Below are 26,575 nucleotides of genomic sequence, written 5' to 3' on the forward strand. Positions count from 1 at the left end.
TAAAGTTTAAGGTCTGGCAGGGCAAATCCACCCCTTTCCTTTGCATCTGTTAATATCTTAAATTTTATTCTGGGCTTCTTGCCCTGCCAGACAAATCTAGAGTTCTCTTAAATGTCAGAGCTCAAGTTTTTTTATTTTTTGGAAGGAGGTAAGAGGCGATAGGCAGATCCTCTGGATACTGGGGGAAGTTGAATTTCTCAGAAATTTCAGAGTGTAGGGTTGGCTCAGCTATGTCCAGACCAGCAGTGGGGCATCTCCAATTAGGCCTATCAGACTTTACCTTTCGGCCCCTGAAGCCCTTTTGGCCAAGCCACACATCCCACCCTACCTTTGGCATCATGCATGATGTCAGGTGTGGGGCAGTGTGGTATGCCCCACAAAGGACATTGCGATCTGCAAACAACAACATCCTGGAGATCCTGGGCCTCGGGGAGAAAAGGCTGGCCTTGAATTTCAGTAAGGCTCAGAAGCTCTGTGCCTGGTATGACGTCACTGGATACAGTCCTCTAGAGTCGCCTCTGCGTGCTGAACCCAGAAGCGCTGCTATTGCTGGGAACAGACTCAGCCTCCCCTATGCAGCAAAGGTCTGGCCAATGAACAGCCCAAATACATGAAACTATGTAGACTTTCTCCCCAAAATAATGTCACTGAATGAACTTTTCTTCACTCAGATCATTGCCCTGGGGCAATCGGGGGGAAAATTAACCTCTCTAGTCATGAGGAGTGTCCTCTGTTGCCTTCCTTGCTGATACCAATGTGGAGAGGTCACCAAAGTGTGCTGGCAAAACTCATAATAAATAAGTTGTGCAAACTGACCTTTATCCCTGTTATTCTTAACACAGGCTCATTCGTGGAAAATAGTTAATCTTTAAATGAGTTCAGGCTCCTTGGATTTATAGGCAGCGCTTGGGATGCCCATCCACTTCTTTGCAGAACCAAAGTACCAGGAGCAGCAAAGTCAACGACGGCCGTCAGCTCCCAAATGGGCCTCTTTGGATTGTCGTCCTTCTTGCTCGTCTCCTGCATCACCTTCTTGCTTATCCTAATCCGGAGGAGAGGTGCCACAAAGGGCAAGCTGCCCCCAGGCCCCACCCCATTGCCTTTGCTGGGCAATTTGCTCCAGTTGGATGTTCGGAACATCGTAACATCTTTTCAGAAGGTGAGTGTGGGTCTCTGCTGCCAGCAGGGCTGGGGGCTGCTATGTGAAGGAGGTGTCCCAGTGCCATTTGGAGTGGAAGAGGAGGAGCTACCCCTAGGCAGGATTTGTTACTGCAGAAAAAGAGGAAACTGCCTTATACAGATTCAGACTATTGAGCCATCTAGTCATGTTTTCTTCTGCTCTGCACTGTCCGGCAGTAGCTCTCCAGGGTTTTAGATGGCAGGGACTGGACCTGGTCCTTCTGCATGCAAAGCATGTGGTCTTCCACTGAATCACACCCTTTCACGCTGTCGCTTTCCCTTCAAGTATCAGGTGTGTTCTTTGTCTCTTGGCAGTTCCAGGAGCAGTATGGCTCAGTCTTCACTGTCTACATGGGCTCCCGGCCAATCGTGGTGCTGTGCGGTTATGGAACCATAAAGGAAGCACTCATAGATAATGCAGAAGCATTTGGAGGGAGAGGACCGATGATGGGTATGGATGAAAGCATCAGGGATTATGGTAAGTGGCAGCTTGAAAATAGAGTGTTTGTAGCAGAAATGAATGCAACCGAAAGCTGGGATGGGATAAATTCAGTGGCGTACTGTGGGGGGGTGCAGGGGGGGCCGGCCGCACCGGGCGCAACATCTGGGGGGGGGGCGCGCTCGCACTCGCAGCTCTCTGCCCCTACCTGGCTCACTCACTCTCTCTCACTGCAGTGCTGGCTGTGCGAATCTGATCCGAGCCGCCGGGTCGCCGCCCACTGTGGAGGGGGTGGGTGCCAGGCGTGCGGTGCGGAGAGAGAGCGAGGGACTATCTGGGGGAGGGACAGTGCAGTGGCCGCCCAGCGCAGCGCTGAGCGCGGGAGAGAACCACACCAGCCCAGCCCAGGCAGCAGCAAGAAGAAGCTGGCAGCGGCGGCAGGTTAGGGGTTAGGGGGCGCAAATTACTTGCCTTGCCCCGGGTGCTGACAACCCACGCTACGCCGCTGGATAAATTTATCTTGCAATATTAGAGGAAGGGCCATAGCTCAGTGTCAAGAGTACCTGCTCTGAATGCTGAATGTCCCAGCTACAGTCTCTGGCATTTACTTGAAACAATGGAGAGCAGGTGCCAGTCAGTATCCTGAGCTGGATGGACCACATGCCTGACTCGATAGAAGGCAGCTTTCTATGATCCCTGTCTTTTTCTTCTTCTTTTTGAACATTATCCATATAAACCCAATAATAAAATAGAACTTCATGAGTCAAACATATAAAAAGTAAATCAAACCAAGCCCAGCCTGGGATTCTACATTCACAAGAAGCAATAATAAAGCAATTTATCTGGATATTTGCGATGAGATAACATACAAGTGGAGAGTACCATCATAATAAATGAGAAAACAAGAGGTGTGGTGCACTTGATTTACAAGATATACCAAAACATGAACCTATAACTGAAGCCACCAGAGGGAGAAGGAGCACTGTGATTCTATAATTTAATATAGCTCAGGACTACTTTTAGCCTGAAAATTGCATTCCACTATAGGAAACTTTTCAGTGATGTGAATGACTGTGGTAAGTGGTGCTGGAGCCAAGGTGTGGGGGGAAAGAAGAGGAAAAGGTTTGCATGGCCTTCCTTCCTTCCTTCCTTCCTTCCTTCCTTCCTTCCTTCCTTCCTTCCTTCCTTCCTTCCTTCCTCCTCCCCCCTTTCGCCTTCTTTCTGCCACACACACTTCATCCTTCCATCTGTTATCAGTATTTTCTGAGCTAGATGGACTAAGTGGTCTGACTCAGTATTCCTGCATTCCTGCATGGCAGGGGGTTGGACTAGAACAGGGGTGTCAAACTCAAATTCATCGGGGGCTGCATCAGCAGTTTGGTCACCCTCAAAGGGCCGGTTGTATCTGTAGGACTTACAGTACAGGAGAGAAGGGTTCAGGCAGCCGTTGGATCTGTCACATCACAGGATGGCATGCGCTCAATATAAAAACAAGTGGAGGTTTCCTGTGTAGAACGGCCGGCGCCGCTAGAGGGCAGACGTTCTCTGGCTTGTTGGCTGCCGCGCATGCGCTGAAGAGGCGGATTTCTTGTGTAAAAAAAAAAAAAAAGCGAGAATAAAAGGTGAAGGCTGGCAGCCGGCGGCGGCTACACGGGCCACATGATGAGGTCTGGCGGGCTGGATTCGGCCCGTGGGCCTTGTGTTTGACACCCGTGGACTAGAAGTTCATGGGGATCCCTTCCAACTCTATCATTCTAAGGCAGCTTTCCTATCTTCCTTTTCTAGGGATGGGGGAGAAATTAGACTCACTTTCGATTTTCTCACTTTCCAGTGTTCTCGCTTTCCCCCATTTCACTCCTAGGAATGGCAAGGTCAACCAATTTGGCTTTTCTAGACTTCTCATTTTTCCACTTCTCCACATTTTCACACCACTTTTCTTTAAAAACAGCAACAAACCTCTCCAAAATTCTCCAGTGTTTTAGTTCGGATTTCTCCTAGTAAGCACATTATTGTGTGCCGTTGTGACTAATGTACACATTTTATCATTGCAAGCAATTTCCCCCAATACAATGCATTTTGATGTTATTTTCACTGTTTCACGAATATATCTTAATGCCTGCTTTCCACTGTTTTTATAAATATTGACTGGAGAACCGCACTGCAAAATTTGGATAAGTGCAGATTTTGAAGTGTGGCTGTGTTTCAGCTCTCCTATTGTTTTGCAAAGTATAAATGAGTGTGAATTAAATGTGAACCAAATCTAATTTTATGCCCATCCCTATTTAATGTAGGTAAGCTGCTTCTTCTCTCTCCCTTCACAGCTGCCTCTTCCTCCCTGCCCTCATTCTCAGCTTCTCTCTCTCCATCTTCCATTTCTTTCTTCTTGCCACTGGAAAGGCGAACTCTTGTTGGGATGGTTGGGAGGTCCCAAGAAGGAGAGCCATAGGCCTGGTGGTTGGTTCCTGTGGTCCAGAGGCCTGCCACCCCTGAGCTGATTCAAGGCGGTGAAATTATGCCGAAAGTCTGCTTCCCCTCAGCTCATGCCAACTGTCCCTCCATCTTTCTGTGCAGTGACTTCCATGCCAGGGCTTCCTCTATAACTGCTGCAATGCAGGGGGTTGGACTAGAGGACCCCTGGGGTCCCTTCCATGTCTACAATACTGTGATTCTATCCCTCTTCATCTCAGAGAAACCAGAAACACATTGCTTTTTCCACTGTTCTCTGTGTGGCCCTTCCATCTTCTTTTGGACCTGACTTGTAGTGAAGAAAATGTCCCCCCTGGAACATATGGCTGTCCCTGTGAGAACGGGATTGTTAAACTAGAGGGAGGTTCTGTGTGCCATTGTTTTCCGTGTAGCGCCTCCATCTTTTCTCCCCGAGTCTTCTGCCTTTTCTGTGGCGTTTTTCTCCATTTCCAGGCGTGGTTTCCACCAACGGGGAACGGTGGAGGCAGCTGCGTCGCTTCTCCCTCACAACCCTGAGGAACTTTGGGATGGGGAAGAGATCCATCGAGGAGCGGATCCAGGAGGAGGCCCAGTTCCTGGTGGAAGCCCTGAGGAAAACGAAAGGTGAACGTTTCCCCTCAGAAGGGGTGTGCTTTTGGACATTGTCGTAGCAGGAGGCGAGGAAAACGATGTTGTAACTGAGGAACGGCCGCTCATCCTGCCAAAACACCCGCCATGCTTTCCTCACAATCGTTCAGTCCCCTGTCAAATAAGTGGGTCCGGCTTTCCTCCTTTGCACCTGCCGCTTTGCCCACAGAGTTTGTCATCTGGTTTCAGGAGATGGTGTTAGTCCCTTAGGAAGATTGTGGCATATACAGTGGTACCTTGGGTTACATACGCTTCAGGTTACATACGCTTCAGGTTACAGACTCCGCTAACCCAGAAATAGTGCTTCAGGATAAGAACAGAAATCGTGCTCCAGCGGCGCGGCGGCAGCAGGAGGCCCCATTAGCTAAAGTGGTGCTTCAGGTTAAGAACAGTTTCAGGTTAAGAACGGACCTCCAGAACGAATTAAGTACTTAACCCGAGGTACCACTGTATAAGAAGAGCAGAAATACCCTAGAGTTCCCCCCTAGAGGATGGCTTGGAATTGCCTTGCTGGGTGAAACTGCAAGATGGCCTTGTCCCTTTTCCTCGTTTCCTTAGGCTTTCCCCTCAGCTACTGAAAAGGCAAAGCTGCCTCTCTTTTACCACAGCTTTCCAAGTCATTGTCTTAAGGATCTCTTGAAATTCACATATGTAGCCTTTTTAGGCCCTTTAAACCATGGGTAGGAAAAATGTTGCACCCGAGCTGGGACGAAAAGGAGCCAAACGACACCAAGGGGTTAAATCCAGAGAAAGAGCTTTATTCTGCCATCCCGGGTGGGCAGAGGAGCAAGTGTCATAAGTCACAAACAAGCACAAAGTTCACAGGCATTGCACAGAGTTTATATCCCCCTTTCTAGTTCCCTCCCCCTTCTTCAAGAGTCCTGCCCAGGAGTTCCTCTGAGCATGAACAGAAAGCTGTCTTGGGACCATTTTTGGACACAGGAAGGGGTGAGAGGGTTTTCAGAGTGTTCCCGTTGTTTCATTCTTGTGCTTTGGCATGGTTCCCGGACAGAAAGCAAGTTGCAAGGTGGTTCTTTAGCAAGGCCAAAGGCTCTGAGAAAGGCCTGAGAAGACAAGGGGCTCTGTTCTCTACAGTGGTACCCCGCAAAACGAATGCCTCGCAAGACGGAAAACCCGCAAGACGAAAGGGTTTTCTGTTTCGGAGGCGCTTCGCAAGACGAATTTCCCTATGGGCTTGCTTCGCAAGACGAAAGCCCATAGGGAAATCTCCGGGGACCTGTTTTAAATTGCTGGCGGTCGGGAGCAAAGACTTTCGCCCACAGCCGGCCTTCAGAAGAGGTCCTGGACCTCTTCTGAAGGCCGGCGGGGGGGCAAAAGTCTTTGCTCCCCCCCCGCCTGCCTTGCCGGGACAGCGGAGACTTCTCCGCTGCCCCGGGCGATCTTAAAATGCTGGCGGGCGGGAGCGAAGCGTTCGCTGCCGACCCCCAGCATTTTAAAATCTCCCCGGGACAGCAGAGAAGTCCCGCCCCGCTCTGGATGCCGGCGCAGAGCTGTCTGCCGTCCCGGGATCAGCGAAGCGTTCGCTGCCGACCCCCAGCATTTTAAAATCTCCCCGTGTCCCGGGGAGATTTTAAAATGCTGGGGGTCGGCAGCGAAGCCCTTGTTCCCCCCCCAGCCCCCCCAGCCTTCAGAAGCCCTTGTTCCCCCCCCCAGCCTTCAGAAGAGGTCGGGGGACAGACTGTCCCCGGACCTGGTCTGAAGGCGGTTTCCCTAGGAACGCATTAATTGATTTTAAATGCATTCCTATGGGAAACCGTGCATCGCAAGACGAAAAACCCGCAAGACGAAGAGACTTGCGGAACGAATTAATTTCGTCTTGCGAGGCACCACTGTACCTTGTTGCAATCTTTTTTTTAGTTACAGCAAGCGCGCTAATGCATTTTGTCTTAGAGGAAAATGCAGTTTTTAAAATGCTCGAGGCGAGGCTTTTGAGGCCTGGCTGGGGGGGAATTCACAGACAGTTTTTAGGGCTTTCTGGGGTAACCCTAACTGTACCCCTTCACTATATAGAGTTTCATTTTCTGGGGCACAGTTTGCACATGAGGGTGGATATAACCCTCTGTGTTTTCTGCCTACGCCTTGACAGTTTAATATTAAATAAGAGTGTATTCTTTAAATGTAAAATAATTTTTCTTCTTTCCTTTCTCTGTCCCTCTGGAAAGTTTTTAATAGAATTGAGGAAAATTTCTATATCTTGCCTAATTAAGAGGAAGGACAGCTCCCAAGCTTTCTAGTATTCTGTGGCATGGCAAGATCCTGACCATGTGCAGAGGTTTATTTAGCTTCATCTAGCTGGAGAAGCATCGTTTGCATATTTCTGGATGCTGTTAAAACATTCAGGAGCCATTTTTAGCTAAATGCACCAGTGTCCATTAGGCATATTCTTTCTCCCGAGGAAGGCAGCCCTGTTTAGGGAAGTTTTTAATGTTGGATGTTTTATTGTGTTTTTAATATTTTGTTGGGAGCTGCCCAGAGTGGCTGGAGAAACCCAGCCAGATGGGCAGGGTATAAATAAATTATTATTGTTATGTACTGAAGTTTTCACCCTGGGCCAGCAGGGGATTACTGTTGACAGTTATGCAAATAAGGGATTGAAAGTGACGTTCAGTGATTGGATAGTTTTAGAAAATTGTTACAGTTACGTTGTACTGGAGCTCTATATAAGCAGGCTGACTGAACCCTTCAGTTCAGTTCTGTCCTGGCCTGTGAATAAACAAGAGCTGTTTGAAGAATCGCTGTGTCGTCTGATATGTTCACCCACAACTTAACAATTATTATTATTATTATTATTATTATTATTATTATTATTTATTATAACTCCTTTGACCACAGATGCATCCTGGCATCTTAGGTGATGTTGTCCCCATTTTCCACCTCCGCAGGGCACCCATTTGACCCGACCTTCTACCTCAGCCATGCCGTCTCCAATGTTATCTGCTCTGTGGTTTTTGGCCAGCGGTTCGAATATGAAGACAAACAGTTTGTCTTTTTACTTGGTGTGATCAACAAATCCTTCCGGCTCATGTTTTCCACAGAGTCGCAGGTAATGGAGGCACCTGCTCACCTGGGACAAGAGAATGCATCCATAGCCTCCTGTAACCTGGTTATTTCATGCCCTCCACTTTTTAAAAAAATGGCTCATTTTTATTTGGGTGTGGGTTGGGAGGACATAGTACATGGCCTGGGCATTAAGGGGTCCAGACCATAGGGTGCAATACAATGAGGAAGCTTAGACAGTTATGTCTGTTATTTTTCTTCAAAGATGAAGAATTTTTTCCCAGGCCTGATGCAGATCCTGCCAGGGTCTCACCAAGAAGTGCCCAAGTACATGAAGGAGTTAATAAACTTCATCTCTCAGAGGGTCCAGATCCACCGGGAGTCCTTCGATCCAAATTGCCCCCGGGACTTCATTGACTGTTTCCTGGCCAAAATGGAGCAGGTACTTGTTGGGGGGAACCGTGTGTCTCCCAGTTATTGGAGGTTGACCTTCTCACCAGTCTTTGTTCTGACATAAAGGGCTCATCCAGACTTCCTTTTGTTCTGCATTTCTAGGCACAGGTCCACACTTGAAAGCACTGTGTCTAAATGCTTCCCCCTTTTTCTTTTTGGTCCTATGATTTCTCCATTACAATCTACTCTTTGCCAATGAATCGGATCAAACAGCAATCCATGGAAAAACCCAAATTGCCATTTGTTCTGGTCCAGCATCAGGGGCGGAGCAAGGGGGGTGCGGTGGGTGTGGACCGCCCTGGGTGTCACCACTGAGGGGGGGTGACAAAATGCTGGGCGGCACTCACCATGGGGCTTGCAGTGCGCCCAAGCCACACATTTCTCCTGGGAGAGACACGGTGGCTTGGGCACCTGCAGGCTCTGCGCTGCCCAAACGGTCCGTCCGCTGCCTCCCCCACAGCTGTAGGGCGGCTGAGTGGGAGGAGGCAGGCAGACTCCAGAGGCCCCGCGGTGTGCCCTGCCCCTATGGGCGGCTCACCCCGCCCCTGGGCACACCGCCCCTGGCGCCTGAGCGGCTTCCTCCACCAATGTCCAGCATTGTAAAGCAGGTTTTCCTGGGGAAAGTGGCAGGGCTAACAAACAATCAAAAAGTGGTTGGCCCTGGAGCTTTAAAGCACAGACCTCTGCCTAGAAGGCAAAAGGTAAGTTTGGAAGACCCCCAAGTGTGGCTTCCTTCATGCAAGGGGCATAGAAGAAGAAGAAGAAGAAGAAGAAGAAGAAGAAGAAGAAGAAGAAGAAGAAGAGTTTGGATTTGATATCCCGCCTTTCACTCCCTTTAAGGAGTCTCAAAGCGGCTAACATTCTCCTTTCCCTTCCTCCCCCACAACAAACACTCTGTGAGGTGAGTGGGGCTGAGAGACTTCAAAGAAGTGTGACTAGCCCAAGGTCACCCAGCAGCTGCAAGTGGAGGAGTGGAGACGCGAACCCGGTTCCCCAGATTACGAGACTACCGCTCTTAACCACTACACCACACTGGCTCTCTCACATAGGATGAGAAAGAGCCCAGAAAGTGAGACGTCTGTGGGACTTACACTGTGCTTTCTCCACTGAAGAATGATGTACACACAAACAGGAAGCATCCGAGAATGATGTTCAAAAAAGAACGTCTCTTTCCCCAAAAGATGGGTTCTTAATTTACATAATTTGCCCAACGTGGTTTGGCCGAAAATGCCTTTGTCAACGGCTTATCCAAAAAGATAATAATATAGTATTTATTAAACTACAGTGGTACCTTGGGTTAACTTAATTTGTTCTGGAGGTCCGTTCTTAACCTGAAACTGTTCTTAACCTGAGGTACCACTTTAGCTAACGGGGACTCCCGCTGCATGATTTCTGTTCTCATCCTGAAGCAAAGTTCTTAACCCCAGGGACTATTTCTGGGTTAGCGGAGTCTGTAACCTGAAGCGTCTGTAACCTGACTGTATTGTTCAACCATACTTTACAAAAGTTTATAAACTTACAATGGATTAGAATAAAAATTCTATTGAGTCAGATATCTAAGGTGAGGCGGACTAGGAACAGCTGCCATAACACAGTGTAAAAATGAAAAATAGAAAACTAAGGCCAAACACTTCTTGGTTCCTTACCAAACCAATCTCAAAAGTAAAGGTAAAGGTAAAGGGACCCCTGACCATTAGGTCCAGTCGTGACCGACTCTGGGGTTGCGGTGCTTATCTCGCTTTATTGGCCGAGGAAGCCGGTGTACAGCTTCTGGGTCATGTGGCCAGCATGACTAAGCCGCTTCTGGCGAGCCAGAACAGCGCATGGAAACACTGTTTACCTTCCCGCCGGAGCGGTACCTATTTATCTACTTGCACTTTGACGTGCTTTCGAACTGCTAGGTTGGCAGGAGCAGGGACTGAGCAAAGGGAGCTCACCCCGAAACAGGGATTTGAACCACCGACCTTCTGATCGGCAAGTCCTAGGCTCAGTGGTTTAGACCACAGTGCCACCCGCATCCCAGAATCTCAAAAGTATCTGCTGTCAAAATAAATTGATAGGGCAAAATCTCGTAGGACGACCACCTCAACCTGTACACTTAAATATTTTCTGTCAAGCACAGATGTCTTCATTTTCATTAACTCCTATCCAGTCAATCTCATTCAGGGAATGCATAAATCAAAATATTTCTATATAATAGAGGGTGACAATATACAGCATAATTGATCTTTCATAATTGATCTAAATATACGAAAAGGAAATCCTGTTGGCCATACACCAGCCTTCCATAAAATATTTGTGTAGGCATGCTGATTGGCTCCTGGTTGTATAACTTGCTCTCTTCTTTCCTCCTCTTCTTCCTCCCTGTGCCAGGAGAAAGAGAACCCAACTTCGGAATTCCATAATGAGAACTTGGCTGTTACGGTTCTTAACCTGTTCTTTGCAGGGACAGAGACAGTCAGCACCACCCTCAGATATGGGCTTCTCATCCTCCTCCGATACCCAGAGATAGAAGGTGAAAAAACAAGACCAAATCTTCCTCACTCAGTCTTGTTGCCCGTCTTTTGGGCTTCCTTATGGGTTCCTTCCTTGCCAAATAAACCAGGACTCCCTTTTAGCTCTAGCCTATGAAAGTTCCACTGGGACAAAACCTGAACTTTAGCCTGCCCAGGTCCTTTCTTTGATCACCCCGAGGCCAGAACATCTATGGCAAGCACTCCTACTATTCTAGGGTTCACACAGGAACAGTGGTGGTTTGATGTGAAATTGCTATTGGGAATAATCTGGAGTAGTTTTAGACCATTCCTAGCAGCTTCTTGAGATGATGGGGCAGGTTGTTGGCTTTTGCATGACTGGAAGGTAGCCAACTGTCCAGTGTTAAGAGAGTCACACCTGTTGCTCCATCCACTTTTGGCTTTGGTTCTACCCACCATTGTCATGTGGTCCCTGAAAGGTTCTACACAAAAGACTACGGTGCCTGCTTTCCAAAAGGTCTTCCTTACCCCCAGTCTAGCCCCTTATTATCTGCTTTGAGTGGCAGCAGCACCCCAGGCTCTCAGGTGGAGAATGGTTTTTTCTATCAGCTTCTACATTAATCCTTTAATTGGAGATGCCAGAAACAGACCCTTCTGTATGCAAAGCATGAGCTCCATTTTGATTTCACTTTTCTACACTGCTCTGATATATATCAGAATTGGAGAATAGCCTCTACCAAAGGCATCATGGAACTTTGAAGAAGCACAAACTCAGGATGAAAGGGAGACACGTTTGGCAAATTCTCACCACGATCAACTCCCGCCCAGAAACCTATGTCCCTACTGTGGAAGGATGTGTGGATCCAGAATTGGCCTCCACAGTCACTTACGGACACACTGTTAAGACCATATTCATGGAAGACAATCTTAATCAGCCAAGAGTGATCGCCAAGGAAAGAAAGGCTATCAAAAATCTTTCCTCCTCCTATAAATGCATATATCGAACCACCTCCCACCGCCTGGGTACCACAGTTTATAATTTTAACCCTTCTCTCTTCTTTACAGCTAAGGTCCAAGAGGAGATTGACCGTGTCATTGGGAGGAACCGCAGCCCCTCCTTAGAGGACCGGAGTCAGATGCCCTTCACGGATGCTGTCATTCATGAGATCCAGCGCTTTATAGACGTCTCCCCACTGGCACCTCCTCATTTGGTGACCTGTGAAACACATTTCCGGGGCTTCAGCATTCCCAAGGTGCGGTGAGGCATGTGGCCAACAGAAGCATTAGTGCTAGGTCCAAAATCCTACCTGCAGGTGGAGCTGTTCACATGTGTGTTCGCACCCGCCTGTGAAAGAGTAGGAAGCTGCAGTGGCCTAGACCAGGCATAGGCAAACTCCGGCCCTCCAAATGTTTGGGACTACAGTTCCCATCATCCCTAGCTAATAGGACCAGTGGTCAGGGGTGATGGGAATTGTAGTCCCAATTTGGAGAGCTGGAGTTTGCCTATGCCTGGCCTAGATGGTTGTGGTTCCACTTTCCATCATTTACAGGAAGCAGAAGGAGATGTGCGTCTGTGTAGTTCAGCAAACTCGAGGACTAATCAGTGAGGCAGGATGCCTGTGGTGCAAATCACGCCTGATGGACAGAAAAGCAGTCCCTCATCACTGTGGAAGGACTTTAGTATGGCAGCAAACTCAGTCACACACAACATCCTGTTATAATTGCGCTGTCTTACCTTAAATAACCTGAGCCATCTCCACTCCTGCATTTGAGCAGGTTTGAACTAACTACGTTTCTTATTGTGTTATTAATGCAGAAAGTTCAAGAGGTTTAAGCTGTAGGTGGGTCTGGCACAGGGCGAAAGACCAAATGCAGGATAAAGAGGAAACAGAAGGCCCTGAACTGAATCAGTTGCAGTAATAGTAGTAGTAGTAGTAGTAATAATAATAATTTCTACTCCACCCATATGGCTGGGTTTCCCCAGCCACTCTGGGCCGCTTTCAACAGAACATTAAGAACATTTAAAACCTTCAAATTCCATGCCGCCTTTGGTAGAGGCTACTCTCCAATTCTGATATATTTTATATATCAGCAACCGTTGCTTTTGGGGTCTCTGTCTTTCCTCTCCAGGGAACCACAGTTGTGCCATTCCTGTCGTCCTCCCTGCATGACCCCCAGCACTTTGAGACACCGAGGAAGTTCAATCCTCAGCACTTCCTGGATGAAAGAGGGTCCTTCAAGAAGAATGAGGCCTCCCTCCCATTTTCAACAGGTATTGCACATCAGCTTCATGGTAGGGAGGAACACATGGGAGGGCAGGCTCGGCTAAACCTTAGAAGGAATTAAGGATGTGAAGGAGGAAAGAAAGAGTGAGAAGGGCAAGGATGTCGGGTTAATTAATAGGAAAATAAGTCTTGGATTGAGCATTGTGTTAGTATTGTGGGAATCGTTGCCAATAAAGCAGACACGGGTTCTTCCAAGGAAACAACAACACCACAAACTGGCTAGAATAGAGATAGACTTGTAACCATTCAAGCAACAAACATACTAAGGTGCCATGTGCAAGACAAAGCCTGGAGATACTGTAAACATGGAGTGGATAAATGTACAACTTTATCTTAACAAGTTACATGTGCAGTAAACGTTATACAGACTGGATAAATGAACCGTTCAACAAGTAGTGTAAGTCCAATCACAGAACGGCAACCCTGTGCCGCCACAACGGCAAGGGTAGCACACTGGACAATATGAAAGTTTTTCAAAGCTGTTTTTCAAAGACTGAACGGGATGAGATGTTCTTTAATGGGTCTTGAGTTGGAAACACAAAGTCGTATGCATGGATTAATCACGGGAAGGCAAATCAAAGCCACCACCCTGGTGAGAATAACGCAAGTGGGCAACAGTTTTCTCAGGATAAAGAAAGTATTCACAGACACAGCTAGTGTTCAGACTCATAACAAGCAGTTAAATACAATACAGGTGTATAGAATCAATCATCACATGATTACATGGTGCGGCATCACTTTCTGTTACAACCAAACAACAGTATACATATTAACTCATACACAGCATCCCAGATCGAATTCAGTATTCAAACCCTTTGGATATAAGGTTCCTAACTGAAATATTAATTTATACTCCTTTTGCAGCTGGGCATTTATAGTACTGAACAAACAACTTGTCACGTGACATAATATATGTGCATGTCCAAAGCAAGATTATAAACTGCTACATAAGCAAAAACTGAAGTCCCAAGAATCCCACCCCCACCAGTACATGATTGTCAACGCTGTTGTAAATAACTCTTGGGGGGGGGGGTCTGCTCACAAAGAACCAGTGGGATAGGCATGGACCACTGGGGCAGGTAAATCCCACCGTGTTCTGTTACATGGTTACTATGCATGTTGGGGACCCGCATTACATGTAGCCATTTGCATCATGTAGCAACCCATGTCCCAGCTGTGAGCTAAATCTCCGTGATTCACCTATTAGCTGTATTCCTGCCCCAACGGGGCAGCCTGCAAATTCATCAGTTTCATAAGGCAACAGAGTACCATAACTCCTCTATTAGAAACACACTCAAGGAGTTACAGGGATACACATTATCACACTTATTGTGGCCCTCTGGGCCACCACTACAGTTGGAGGAATATCGTTCTAATATTAATATTACTATTATAATTATCAGGGACGCGGGTGGCACTGTGGGTAAAACCTCAGTGCCTAAGACTTGCTGATCATAAGGTCGGCGGTTCGAATCCCCGCGACGGGGTGAGCTCCCGTCGTTCGGTCCCAGCTCCTGCCCATCTAGCAGTTCGAAAGCACCCCTAAGTGCAAGTAGATAAATAGGGACCGCTTTATAGCGGGAAGGTAAACAGCGTTTCCGTGTGCTGCGCTGTTGCTGGCTCGCCAGATGCAGCTTCGTCACGCTGGCCACGTGACCCGGAAGTGTCTTCGGACAGCGCTGGCTCCCGGCCTCTTGACCCAGATGAGCGCGCAACCCTAGAGTCGGTCACGACTGGCCCGGACGGGCAGGGGTACCGTTACCTTTACCTTTATTATAATTATCAGGCCAGTGCAGAGCTTGTCTGTGGCCCGGGGCAGGGGTTCTCGGTCATCTGGGAATAACAGGGTGTTCCTGGCATGGCAGTGTAAGTCTGGCGGGGCCCCCTGGCCAGCTTATCATTTGGAAGCCCAGGGCAAGTGTCCCCAGCTGCCCCTCCCACCCTTTGCACGGGCCTGAATATTATTATTATTAAATTTGTATACTGCCTGAAATATACTCGGAGTCGAGAGTGGATTTCATGCTCTTTATTCAGCTCATAGCGGTGAGGAGGAATGGAAGTTCCCCCAGAATGTCTGCTTTATATACATTATTTACACAATGGGCACCATGTGACTGGCTAATTCCAGGATTCACCTGTAGGCCAATCAGGTTGTGGATTCACTTCCACCTGGAGCTGGATTGGGTGGTTCTTGTGGACCAATCAGACTCCTGCATTCTGGACCCTATTATTCTAGGACCAATCAGACTGCTGCCTTTTGGATCCTATTCAACTCAGTACATAACACTGCCCTTCACCCGAAAATCTTAGGGCAGTTCGCAACATAAAAAATACAAAATGAAAACACAAAATACATAATAAAATCCTACAGTGGTACCTTGGTTAAGAACTTAATTCGTTTCGGAGGACTGTTCTTAACCTGAAGCACCACTTTAGCTAATGGGGCCTCCCGCTGCCGCCTTGCGATTTCTGTTCCCATCCTGAGGTAAAGTTCTTAACCCGAGGTACTATTTCTGGGTTAGTGGAGTCTGTAACTTGAAGCGTCTGTAACCTGAGGTACCACTTGTCTTTCTTGTTTCTCCAGGGAAAAGGGTCTGCCTTGGCGAAGGTTTGGCCCGTATGGAGCTCTTCCTATTCTTCACAGCGGTGTTGCAAAACTTCCACCTAAAATCCCTCCAGGAGAGGGAGGAAATAGACATTTCAGCGGATGTGCGAGGCAGTTCAAAGCTTCCCCGGCCTTATAATCTTTGCGTGGTTCCACGGTAAATGGTCCCTGCTGCATGAGCACTGAAATATTTGGGGGATGCAGGTGCCTCTTCTATGTCTCTCTCTCTGATTGGGAGATAATATTAACACAAAGAAGGTTCGTGGCTGGAAAACTGCTTTGAAAATCACTGTGACTAAAGTGTGTTATGTGTAGAACTCAATATAAAAGGAGTCTGCCCTGCTTGTGCTTCTTCTGTTTTTGATTTTTCTCATGGTAGTGTTGTAAATAAAAATATGCCCTTTTCCCTTATGGGGTATCCAAGAGCCCATATAGAGTCCTTACATAGGTTCCCTATTGGTAGGAGAAAATAACAGAGGCCAACCAGAGAATATTGAGAAGCAAAGCAGCTAGTAAGCTTGATCTTTATTGACCTGTTGCAACAGGGTGCTCCCCTCACACGCAGGAAAGGAGGAGGACCCAGAAAAATGCTGTGCAAGGGCTTATAAAGACTTTTGAAATTCCCATCCTGTAGATCAAGACCACCCCCAGAAACATCATACATACATCACAGAAGGGGTGTAACCTAAGACCACCCCTCAGATACATCACAGAAAAGGTGGTCTTAAAACAGAAATTTCAATATTGTTTTTCTCTTGTTCTTGTTTATCTCCTGTCTGGCAGGTTACTTGATTGGATTGCCTGCGGAGCCTGGCCAGTCTTTTGTAGTGATAAATACTTAGTTCCTGGGCCATATCACAGGCTCACACCCTATTCAAACACAGACATACCCTTAAGACAGGATTTGTGAAGGAAAAGACAATGGGGAGGCTTTTCCAGTTTGACCTTGCAGAGAAAAATTTGCTCAGTTTAGGAATCAAAATGGTTCCAGGTTGGCCTTCCTGTGTATGTGCGGTTATGAACATTACCATATATCTAAGACCTCAAAATTCCTATCACAGTAGAAAAAAGAAAGAGTATTAACCGGGAGAAGAAAGCAACAAATAGGTGAGGTGGCTCACTCAATATTTTATTCTGTGGGAGAAACGCAGAATGTCTTAAGAGGAGAATTTAAGATCTTTATAGAAGATATACACAGACACATTGGAGGAAGTGCCTGGGGTATGCAGCGTTGTGCGTGCTTCAGTTTAGTCTAAACACCTTCTCTCTGTCTCTGAATGGAAGATAACACAGTACATACCGGTACCTTGGCTGTGAGTCCTGGAAGACCTGCTCGCTGCCTTGCAGGATTTTCCCCACCTTGCTTGGCAGGGCAAGGCCCTGACTGACTCCAGCTCCAAGAGCTGTGGCTGCTGAGGAGGCCAGAGACCATCTTTAGTGCAGATCCAGGTCATCAAGCCTGAGCCTGAGCTTCCACAACTGCCACCAGCCATGAACCACCCCATAAAATGCAGTAATCTAACCTAGAAGTTAACAGAGCATAGGCAGCAGAAGTTGGCTGAAGCCTTGTTTTTCTGCAGTGGGTGGAGATGGAATGAAAATTGGGGTCTCACCCTGACACAGGGCTCGTCCACACTTCTGTTTTCCCATGTTTTCTAGGCATGGGTCTAGAGGTTTTTGGTTTCCCTCACAGCTTTCCCTGGGAAAACCCCCTGCTTACCCCTGTATCATAACAAACATCAACCAGGTTTTTTGCATTGCATCCATTGCATTTTTCAACAAAGACTTTGCTGAAAAAGCACAGGAAGGCAACAGGGAAAAGCCAAAGGAATTTGCTGGATTTAGATGTCACCGCTGATGAATTACTATTTTCTCAGTCAAAGTTGGCAGTATAAACATTGAAGCAGAATGTTTGTTGAAAACCCAGCCATTGTAAGTTGGGTGGGGTGAGAAGGTACATAAGGAAATAATAATAATAATAATAATTTATTATTTGTACCCCACCCATCTGGCTGGGTTTCCCCAGCCACTCTGGGCGGCTTCCATAGAAACCAAGAATACACTAAAATATCACAGATTAAAAACTTCCCTGAACAGGGCTGCCTTAAGATGTCTTCTGAATGTCAGGTAGTTATTTATCGCTTTGACATCTGATGGGAGGGCGTTCCACAGGGTGGGCGCCACTACCGAGAAGGCCCTCTGCCTGGTTCCCTGTAGCTTTGCTTCTCGCAATGAGGGAACCACCAGAAGGCCCTCGGCGCTGGACCTCAGCGTCCGGGCAGAACGATGGGGGTGGAGACGCTCCTTCAGGTATACTGGGCCGAAGCCATTTAGAGCTTTAAAGGTCAACACCAGCACTTTGAATTGTGCTTGGAAACGTACAGGGAGCCAATGTAGGTCTTTCAAGACCGGTGTTATGTGGTCTCGGCGGCCGCCCCCAGTCACCAGTCTAGCTGCCACATTCTGGATTAGTTGTAGTTTCCGAGTCACCTCCAAAGGTAGCCCCACGTAGAGCGCATTGCAGTAGTCCAAGTGGGAGATAACTAGAGCATGCACCACTCTGGCGAGACAGTCTGCGGGCAGGGAGGGTCTCATCCTGCGTACCAGATGGAGCTAGTAAAAAGCTGCCCTGGACACAGAATTGACCTGCGCCTCCATGGACAGCTGTGAGTCCAAAATGACTCCCAGGCTGTGCACCTGGTCCTTCAGGGGCTCATTTACCCCATTCAGGACCAGGGAGTCCTCCACACCAGCCCGCCCCCTGTCCCCCAAAAACAGTACTTCTGTCTTGTCAGGATTCAACCTCAATCCATTAGCCGCCATCCATCCTCCAACCGCCTCCAGGCACTCACACAGGACCTTCACTGCCCTCAGAAGCCCTCAGAAGCTAACCCTGGACGTATCTCCTTTTATTTTTATTTATTTATTATTTCCAAAACCAAAAGAAGAAAAATTACAAACATGAAATTCAACATCCATATTCATTTTCTAACTTATACCTATTACATAAGTTACTAAATTAAAATATACCTAATCACTCTAAACTTCTCTTTGCTGTATACAAATACAACAGTTAGAAATTTTATATTAAAGCTTTTATATTATAAATAATATTTCAAATTCCCCTAATCCCCCGTTCCCATTCACAAAAGCACAAAGATTCACAAAATGTTTAGGGTACGTGTACCCCTGCATATCACCAGAAAAAAGCACTGCTCAGAAGTAAGCCTCATTGAGTTAAATTGAACTTTATTCCAATTTATTCAAAGGGAACATTAGCAAATAAATAGTCCCACCCATTTACCTGGGAGTAAACCCTGTGGGAAATTGTGGGATTTAACCTCTGAGCCAAGGGTGCTTGGATACCAAACTGCAAGACTGTAATCTGACAGGCTAACAATTCCGGTTGCACCTCTGAAATCAGTGTGTCTTTCTGTTGAGTAACCACCAGGCGTCGTCCCTTAGAAGAAAGACTTTAAAAAAACCCATGATTCAAGCCTAAACTCCACAACCAGATTTTGCTTCCCTTAGGAGAACTTGCTTGTTTTATTCTGCATGGAGGGATTGCGGAAATGATGGTGCCTTGTACACGACAGTGGGTCTTTTGGACGGGAACGCAATTCCTGTGCACCTTTTACTCCGAAGCAAGCCCATCAGCGCTCCTTGCCTCCCTCGTAAACGGGGCTTGGCAGCTGAGGTAGTCCCACAACCCAAAACACCTGCTCTATAAGGGGCAGGATTCCGCCAAGGATCGCAACGGGGTCAAGCGCACGTGAAGCGCCTGGAAGACACGTAATGATGCAGAAACAAGCCCCGTTGCAATCTAGGGACTTGGGTTGCTGCGGCATCCGACAGGAGGGTCTTGCTCGAGAGTAAGTCCCGTTGGTGTCATTGGAGGCTGATGCAGAAATCATAGGCAGTAACACAGCCATTCCACTAAATCATTTCCAGCTGCCGACGCAGGGCAGAGCCAAGCGCTTCTCCCTTTCCTGCCTGATTTTGCCACCTTCTTCATTCGCTACACCTGTGCAGGTGTTCGGAGGAACGCGATTGGAGGAGAGGTGAGGGCGGGGTCGGAGTCCTCTGACGTCCCAAGGCTCCGTGTTTGCTATAAAAGGCTGTGCAGGGAGCAGAGTTCTCCATTTGCTTTGCGCGGGGGAGACTAGAGGGAGGGAGCATGTGTGGAATTGCGTTTGCTAGGTAACAAAACAGCTTGGTGGTCTAAGGCTTCTGAAAAGTAGAGGGGGATTAATTTAGCAAGGGACTCGTTTTGCAGCCTCTCTTTAACATAGAAGTTTCTGCTCTAGCCTTTGAGGCGGTTTTTTTTTTCTTTGATAAACTTGTTTGAAAACACTTTTTGAAGGACTGCAGATAAATTTTTTTAAAGCTTTAAAAAAATCTGGGAGTGGGAAGCTTGAGCTTGAAATTTCCTATCAAAAAACATTTAAGGGGTATTCCTTTAATAGAGGTAGCTACTTTAAAAGTGAGTTTTTACTTGAAATAAATCTCTAGGCGGTTTACAATATTGCAAAAATATCCCTGAAAATGGGGGGGGGGGGGGGGAGAGAGAGGCACAGTTTAAAACAAAGCTTTTTAATTAGCTAACCAGAAAGGAAGCTTTAAAAGCTGGAACTGAAAGCAGTTTGTGTTTTCCTCACCAAGAATCAACAGCAGTGCACCCAGCAAAGTGGTGCAATTTACAGAGGAAAGATTGTGCTCTTCTAGAACTAGGAAAAAAATTGATGCGCCTATAAGGTTATAGCTGATGGGTCAAAGGACCTTTCCAGTTGTGGTATATATGCAAGATAATAGGCTGTGAAGTTTGGCTCTCTTACACAAGAGTCAGAAAGTTTGCTGTCTGGAAGGGGCTGAAATCTGAAGAATGGCAACTTCTAGTGCAGAGTTTCTGAGACCCACTGGGCTTGCCTGAAAGAGCTGGAAGTTACTGAGGTCTACCACTCCACAAACAAAATGGCAATAGACGGAGGTGGGGTTTGGCATAACCAGCTGGAAATCGCGAGTTCATACTGACCTCTAATCCAACTTCAGAAATAGCCATAGTGTTTAATAATAATAATAATAATAATAATAATAATAATAATTTTTTATTTATATCCCGCCCTCCCCAGCCAAAGCCGGGCTCAGGGCGGCTAACAATAATAAAATACAACATTCTAAAATCATTTCATTATAAAATTAATTCAAATCAAATTGATGGCAACCATTGGGCTAGAGTTCAGTGAAGATTGCCAAAGGATGGAGTCAGGCTGTGCCTTGGCCAAAGGCCAAGCGGAACAGCTCTGTCAAGTCCCGCAGGGCCCTAGTCTCTTGTGGCAGAGCGTTTCACCAGATTGGAGCCACAGCCGAGAAAGCCCTGGCTCTGGTGGAGGCCAGCCTAACCTCTCTGTGGCCTTCTACCTCCAAGATGTTTTTGTTTGAAGATCGTAAGTTCCTTGTGGGACATACCAGGAGAGACGGTCCCGTAGGTATTGAGTTCCATATACCAGCTTGTTCTCTAAGACATTTGCTCTGGGGCACTGGCTATTGAGAGCTTCCCCATTTTAGGCAGTTTGCTGACCCAGAGGCTCCTGAGTGGAGAAGGCTTTTTCTTTTACTGCCGCCACCTCCTTATTTGCAGCCAACAAGCCTTGTAAACATTTCGTAGCAATTTTATAACTACTAACATGATTGAAAAATGCAATACATTTGAAGCAATGCAATTTAAAAACCACATAATTACAATGCTGGACAGTATGTGTTATCGCTCCAGGTCTCCAGAAAGTCAAGGAACAGAGGGAAAAGTTGTTGCATATGGCCATCAATATAAAATCACATAAGATTGCCATAATACATGGCAGTGTATTAGAAGTTACCATCAGTGCTGGGTTGTTGTTTTTTTTTGGGGGGGGGGGTACGCAGTGGTACGCATACCCCTAAACATTTTGTGAATCTTCGTACTTTTGTCCATTTACTGTATTTTTCCAGATTTGAACTATGAAATACTGAATTTATTGAGTAAAAATGAGAGTGCCCCTAAACATTTTTTAAGAAAAAAAAAGTACTGGCTACCATCCACACACTTTCGCTGCGCAGATACTGTTGGTGTTTTGCAACTTTGACCTGCTGCAGGACCTTAGCCAGACCTTAGCAGAGCATACACAGAGTTCCTCAAAAGCAATCGGTTGCAGGCAGGATGGACGAAGCAGGAACCAGTAACTTGTTACTTGTAGGTGCGTTTATTATTTACAGCTGACTTCAAGTTACTATGTACAAGAACAGATACACAGATCTTAACTATCTCTCTCTTACACCAAACAACTTTGAGACTCCACACTGACCAAACCACTAACACATTCCAGTCAGTAGGTCATAAATCATTACGCCTGTGTGAGACCTTGACCAATGGTAGAGCTGTTTCCAGGCCTCTATATCTCCAGGCAAAAATCCTCCTTTCTGCTCAGTCATGGTTGGCTGTTGGCCAACTCTTAATTGACTCTGTGTGAAGCCGCACAGAATTGCACGTAGTCAAAAACCCAACACCCCCTCACAGCTCACACAGTGCAATTAACTTCTGAGCTCATACAAAGTATTTCACCCAACTTTGTTCTGCAAACCCAGGCATTCACACATTTGCTTGTTTCTTACAAACGACAACGGTTTCGTCAAGATGTCAGCAACATTTTGAGCACTCTGAACATATTCACATGCAATGACATTTCTCTGTACATTACACAAAACATTTTGGTATTTTACCGCCATATGTTTGGATTTAGACTTAAACTGTTCAGTTTTACTGAGCGTAATACAAGCTAGATTGTCAACATATACCTGAATTGGAGACTTGCATTGTATGCCCAAATCTCTCAGCGACTGCTTGTAATACACTAATTCACTGCAGAGCTCACTTAATGCTGAAAATTCAGCTTCAGTGGATGACACACTGACTATACTTTGTTTCCTGGACTTCCACCCAATTAGTGACCCACCAAAAAAACCACTAGCCCTGTAATTGATTTTCGGTCAGGTAAATTTGCCTAGTTGCTATCTGAGTAGCACGCAAGTATTTCATCACCTGCTGAGCTTAACTTTAAAATACTACCAGCAGTATGCTTCAGATACCCCAGAACATGTTTTACTGCCTTCCAGGCACTCACAGTAGGTTTAGACATTTGCCTGCTCAAAATCCCTACTGCGTAGCTGATATCAGGCCTACTCTACTGCGATACGTATAGCAGACTCCCAATAGCTGATTGGTATAAATCGCTCAAACACTGCGCTTTCATCAGCTTGCAAAGACTTAACAAAACCTAGATCCATGGGAGTATTTGCCCCTTTGCAGTCCTGCATTCCGTATGCTGTTAGCAGTTGTTTGATTTTCTTTTCCTGGCTAAGGAACAAACTGCCATCATCCGCCCAGGACACTTCCAGATCCAGATAACTTTTTGCAGAACCAAGGTCTTTTACTTTGAACCTTTTGGCTAACTGCGTGGAAAATGCTTTGATCTGTTTACCTGTCTTAGAAAGATGGAGCAAATCATCTACAAAGACCAAACGGAACTCTTGTTTGTCATTAGCGCCACGTACATACAGACAACTGTCTGCAACGCTGTGTTGGAAACCTAGAGAAACCAAAGTCTCATCTAAACACTTGTTCCAATTTCTCTCAGATTGCCGTAAACCATATAGTGCCTTGTGTAGCTTGTACACATTGCCCAACCCAGACTCAAAACCAGGGGGTTCTGCTAAATAGAGTTCCTCACTCAAACTAGCATGTAAATAGGCTGTCTGAATGTCAAAATGGTTTACTTTCAGCTTGTGTTTTGCCGCAAGTGCCAGCAGCAGATGCAGACTTTCGCTTCTAGCTGTAGGAGTGAACACTTCGTCAAAATCAAGCCCGGTCTCTGGGAAAAACCCTGAGCCACTAAGCGTGCCTTGCACTTAAAATCACCAGTGGCTAAAGGCTTGAGCTTGTAAACCCACCTGCACCCCACTATTTTAGCTCCTTTTGGTGGTGGTGTGGGTGTGAACACCTCATGCTCAACCAGAGAATCCATTTCCTCCTGCATAGCGCTTTTCCAGAGCAAAACTTCGTCTTCTGGTAACGCCAGCACCTCCTTGTAGCTTTGAGGTTCAGCAGCTACATGAAAAACATTAGCAGTAGCATTAGTGGTACACCTTTATTCTCCCTGTGAGACCTTCTGGGAGTAAAACTGTCTTCACTTTTACTGTCATGCCCCTCAGATTCTCGCCCCCCTTGAGGAGAATGGAATTCCTCCTGTGGTGAAAACTGACTGCCATTCTCATTAGCCTCAACAGAAGAATCCTCTTCTGTGTCTGTGTCTGGTTTTCTTTTAGCACTCAGATTCCCCCTTTGATATTTGAAACCAAACTTCAGAATTGGCATCCAGCTTCTCCCAGTCGCTAAGCTCGCAGAATGTATGAATGAATTTATTAATACGGTCACAGACCAGCGTCAACACACACAATATCACAGATCATAAAAAAAAAAAAATCAGAAATACAGAGGACAATATGAATATAACAAGGATTTAAATATAAAAATTAAAATTAATTATTAGCGTGCCCCCTGTAATTAACATTTGGGGGTTTGGTCATTATGGGGTACCACTTGCTTCCTGCGATTAATTGCAGACGCACAGAATTTGGCTACATTTAATGTAGTCTTGGGATTCTTATCCTCTAGCAGTAGTTTTAAACTATGGTGTTCTGATTCTTTCCTGGACTTTTGCAAAACAGGTGTAATAAAAGTCAAACGTATATCCTCATAAAGACGACAACGTAATAGTACATGTGAAGCAGTTTCAACTTCCAGCAAGCCACAGGGGCAGACCCGTGCTGTGTATGGTTTACCCTCAAATCTGCCCAGAATGCAGCATCCCTTGAAACAACCAGCCCACTTTTACCAACAGCAAACCTGTAACCTTTGCCTAAATCTTGGTAACCTACAAAAATAAACTGTTGTGCTTTGGGATCACCCTTTTTACACTGTGCTCAAGGCACAGGAACCCATGCCTTCACACCAAACATATGCACATGATCAACTTTGGGCTTCTTGTTGAACAATTTGAACTAGGGTGTTGTTCCAATTGATTTATGATACAAGCGATTCTGCAAATAACAAGCCGAAAGATGATGATGATGATGATAATGATGATGATGATGATGATGATGATAATGATAATGATAATTGTCAGAGCTGCTTCCAGATCCTAGCTCACAGAGGATCACGCTAGCCAGCGATCATTAAATAAAAGTCTTTATTGAGTTACAGTTTCCATTCTCAAGCTGCTGCGTGCAACTCTACGTCTCATGGTTAGATCGGCGAAGCTGCATCTGAGTCTCCGCCCCTTGTACACCAACTTAATATCCTAGCCTTGCTCCACCTTTTCCGCCTGACTGTTCTTCTCTGGGTCCCTCTGCCCCCCGGGGTCTCTTCCTTCCGGGATTCCTCTGACGCTGACGCTGACCCCCCTGACTCTTCTCCCTCCTTTCGGCGGGCTTTAGGACCTGGCTCCCTTTCCGGGCTGCCTACTGCCCCACCTTCCTGTGCATTTGAACTTGGCACGCGCGCCCAACCTTCCACCTTCCGTCTGACCGTTTCTTCGCTCCCCGATGGAGGTGTGGCCACTCCTGACTCGTGCCCTCCCCCCTGTTGTGAGCTGCCAGCGCTTGATCCCTGGCGCCCTTCCTCTTCCCTGCTCTCTGGCGGTGACGCTGGTCCTGATTTCCAACTGCTCCCCTCTGAGTCCCCTCTGGCTCTATCTTCCTGGGGTGTCCCCCTAGGCTCCCCCCTTGCCCTGGCCACTGGTGCTCCTTTCTGTGAATCTTCTGATTCACTGGAAAGACTCGGAGATCTCGGGTCGTCGTCATCACTCATCTTTTCTTCTGCCTCCTCTCCCTCGCTCTCTGTTTCCTCCCTTGCCCTTGCCTCTGCTCCTGAACCCCTGACATCCATCCCCCCCTCGAAGCCCCCTCTTCCCCCCTCCCCTCCTTCCGGTGCGGGATCTGGGTGCTGCCGTGTCAGGGGGACGAATGTCGGATACAGTTCGCTTCCCGTGGCGGGCCGCCATCCGAAGTCTTCCGGTTCTTCCTCCCTGCTCTCGTTGACGACGGTCACCTCCGCTTCCATCTCTGTGCCGCCGTGCTCGAAACCCGGGTCGTCCCCGAAAACGTCCATGTCCGTCTCTCCCTCGTTGCCATCTGGAGACGTTGCTCGTCCTGGACCCTCCAGCCACCTTCTGCGGAACTGCTCCTCTGGTCGATCATCCCACCAATACGAGGGTTCTGAAGCAGATCCCGAGGGTGACCCCTCTGGGGAACAGGCGTCTCGTGTCGGTTCCTCGTCCGAGTCGAACCCCCGGAACGTGCTGGCTGAAAGCGTGGGCGTGAAAAGCCAGTCGTCGAAAAAGTCTGCTGGCATTGGCCTATGTGGGAAGAGGGCATGAAACTCTTCTTTGAGCAGAGGTTCGTCTAAAGCGTAGCCCGGCACCCAGCTGTTGGCACTGGCCGGGGTGCCCTCCTTGGCGAGAAGGTATTCTACCCCCTCTTCCCCCCATCTGGAGTCCAAAATCTCTGTGACTTCGTTGATGCGCTCCTCCTGTGCCACTCCCCCTTGCCCGGTTCTCTCTCGGAGCGGACCCGGTGCCGTTCCTGGTTCCTGAAACCTGTGAGGTGCCTTGTAGGGAGTGAGCACCGATCTGTGGAACACCGGATGTATTCTGGAACCCTCCGGAAGAGCCAGCCTGAAAGCCACCGGGTTGACCTGTTCGTCGACTTGGTAGGGCCCCAGTTGTTTATGCCCTAGTTTCTTCTTCGCCAACGACCTGGCCGGCACTGCGTGGGCTGCTAACCAGACCCAGTCTCCCACATGGATCTCTTCGCCAACCCTTCTGTGTTTGTCCGCTTGTACCTTGTATGCGTGTTTAGCCAGCTCCAGTTGCCGCCGCAGCTGATCGTGGACCTCCTGCAACTCCGACGCGAACGCATCTGCTGTCTGCGGCTCCCCCTC

The 26,575-nt window shown here is 47.3% G+C and overlaps 1 protein-coding gene across 1 annotated transcript; it reads left to right on the top strand.

Moving 5' to 3' along the window:
• Positions 1 to 717: 717 nt before the first annotated feature.
• Positions 718 to 15,888, top strand: LOC308484230 (cytochrome P450 2G1-like). Its single transcript, XM_081018989.1, has 9 exons — positions 718 to 1,159; positions 1,495 to 1,657; positions 4,538 to 4,687; positions 7,615 to 7,775; positions 7,995 to 8,171; positions 10,556 to 10,697; positions 11,722 to 11,909; positions 12,787 to 12,928; positions 15,526 to 15,888. Exons 1-9 carry the CDS (start codon positions 983 to 985, stop codon positions 15,705 to 15,707), a joined length of 1,482 nt encoding a protein of 493 aa, XP_080875115.1. The 5' UTR covers positions 718 to 982; the 3' UTR covers positions 15,708 to 15,888.
• Positions 15,889 to 26,575: the final 10,687 nt, after the last annotated feature.

Source organism: Podarcis pityusensis, assembly GCF_964106645.2.
Source record: "Podarcis pityusensis genome assembly, chromosome: 8".
NCBI lineage: Eukaryota > Metazoa > Chordata > Lepidosauria > Squamata > Lacertidae > Podarcis > Podarcis pityusensis.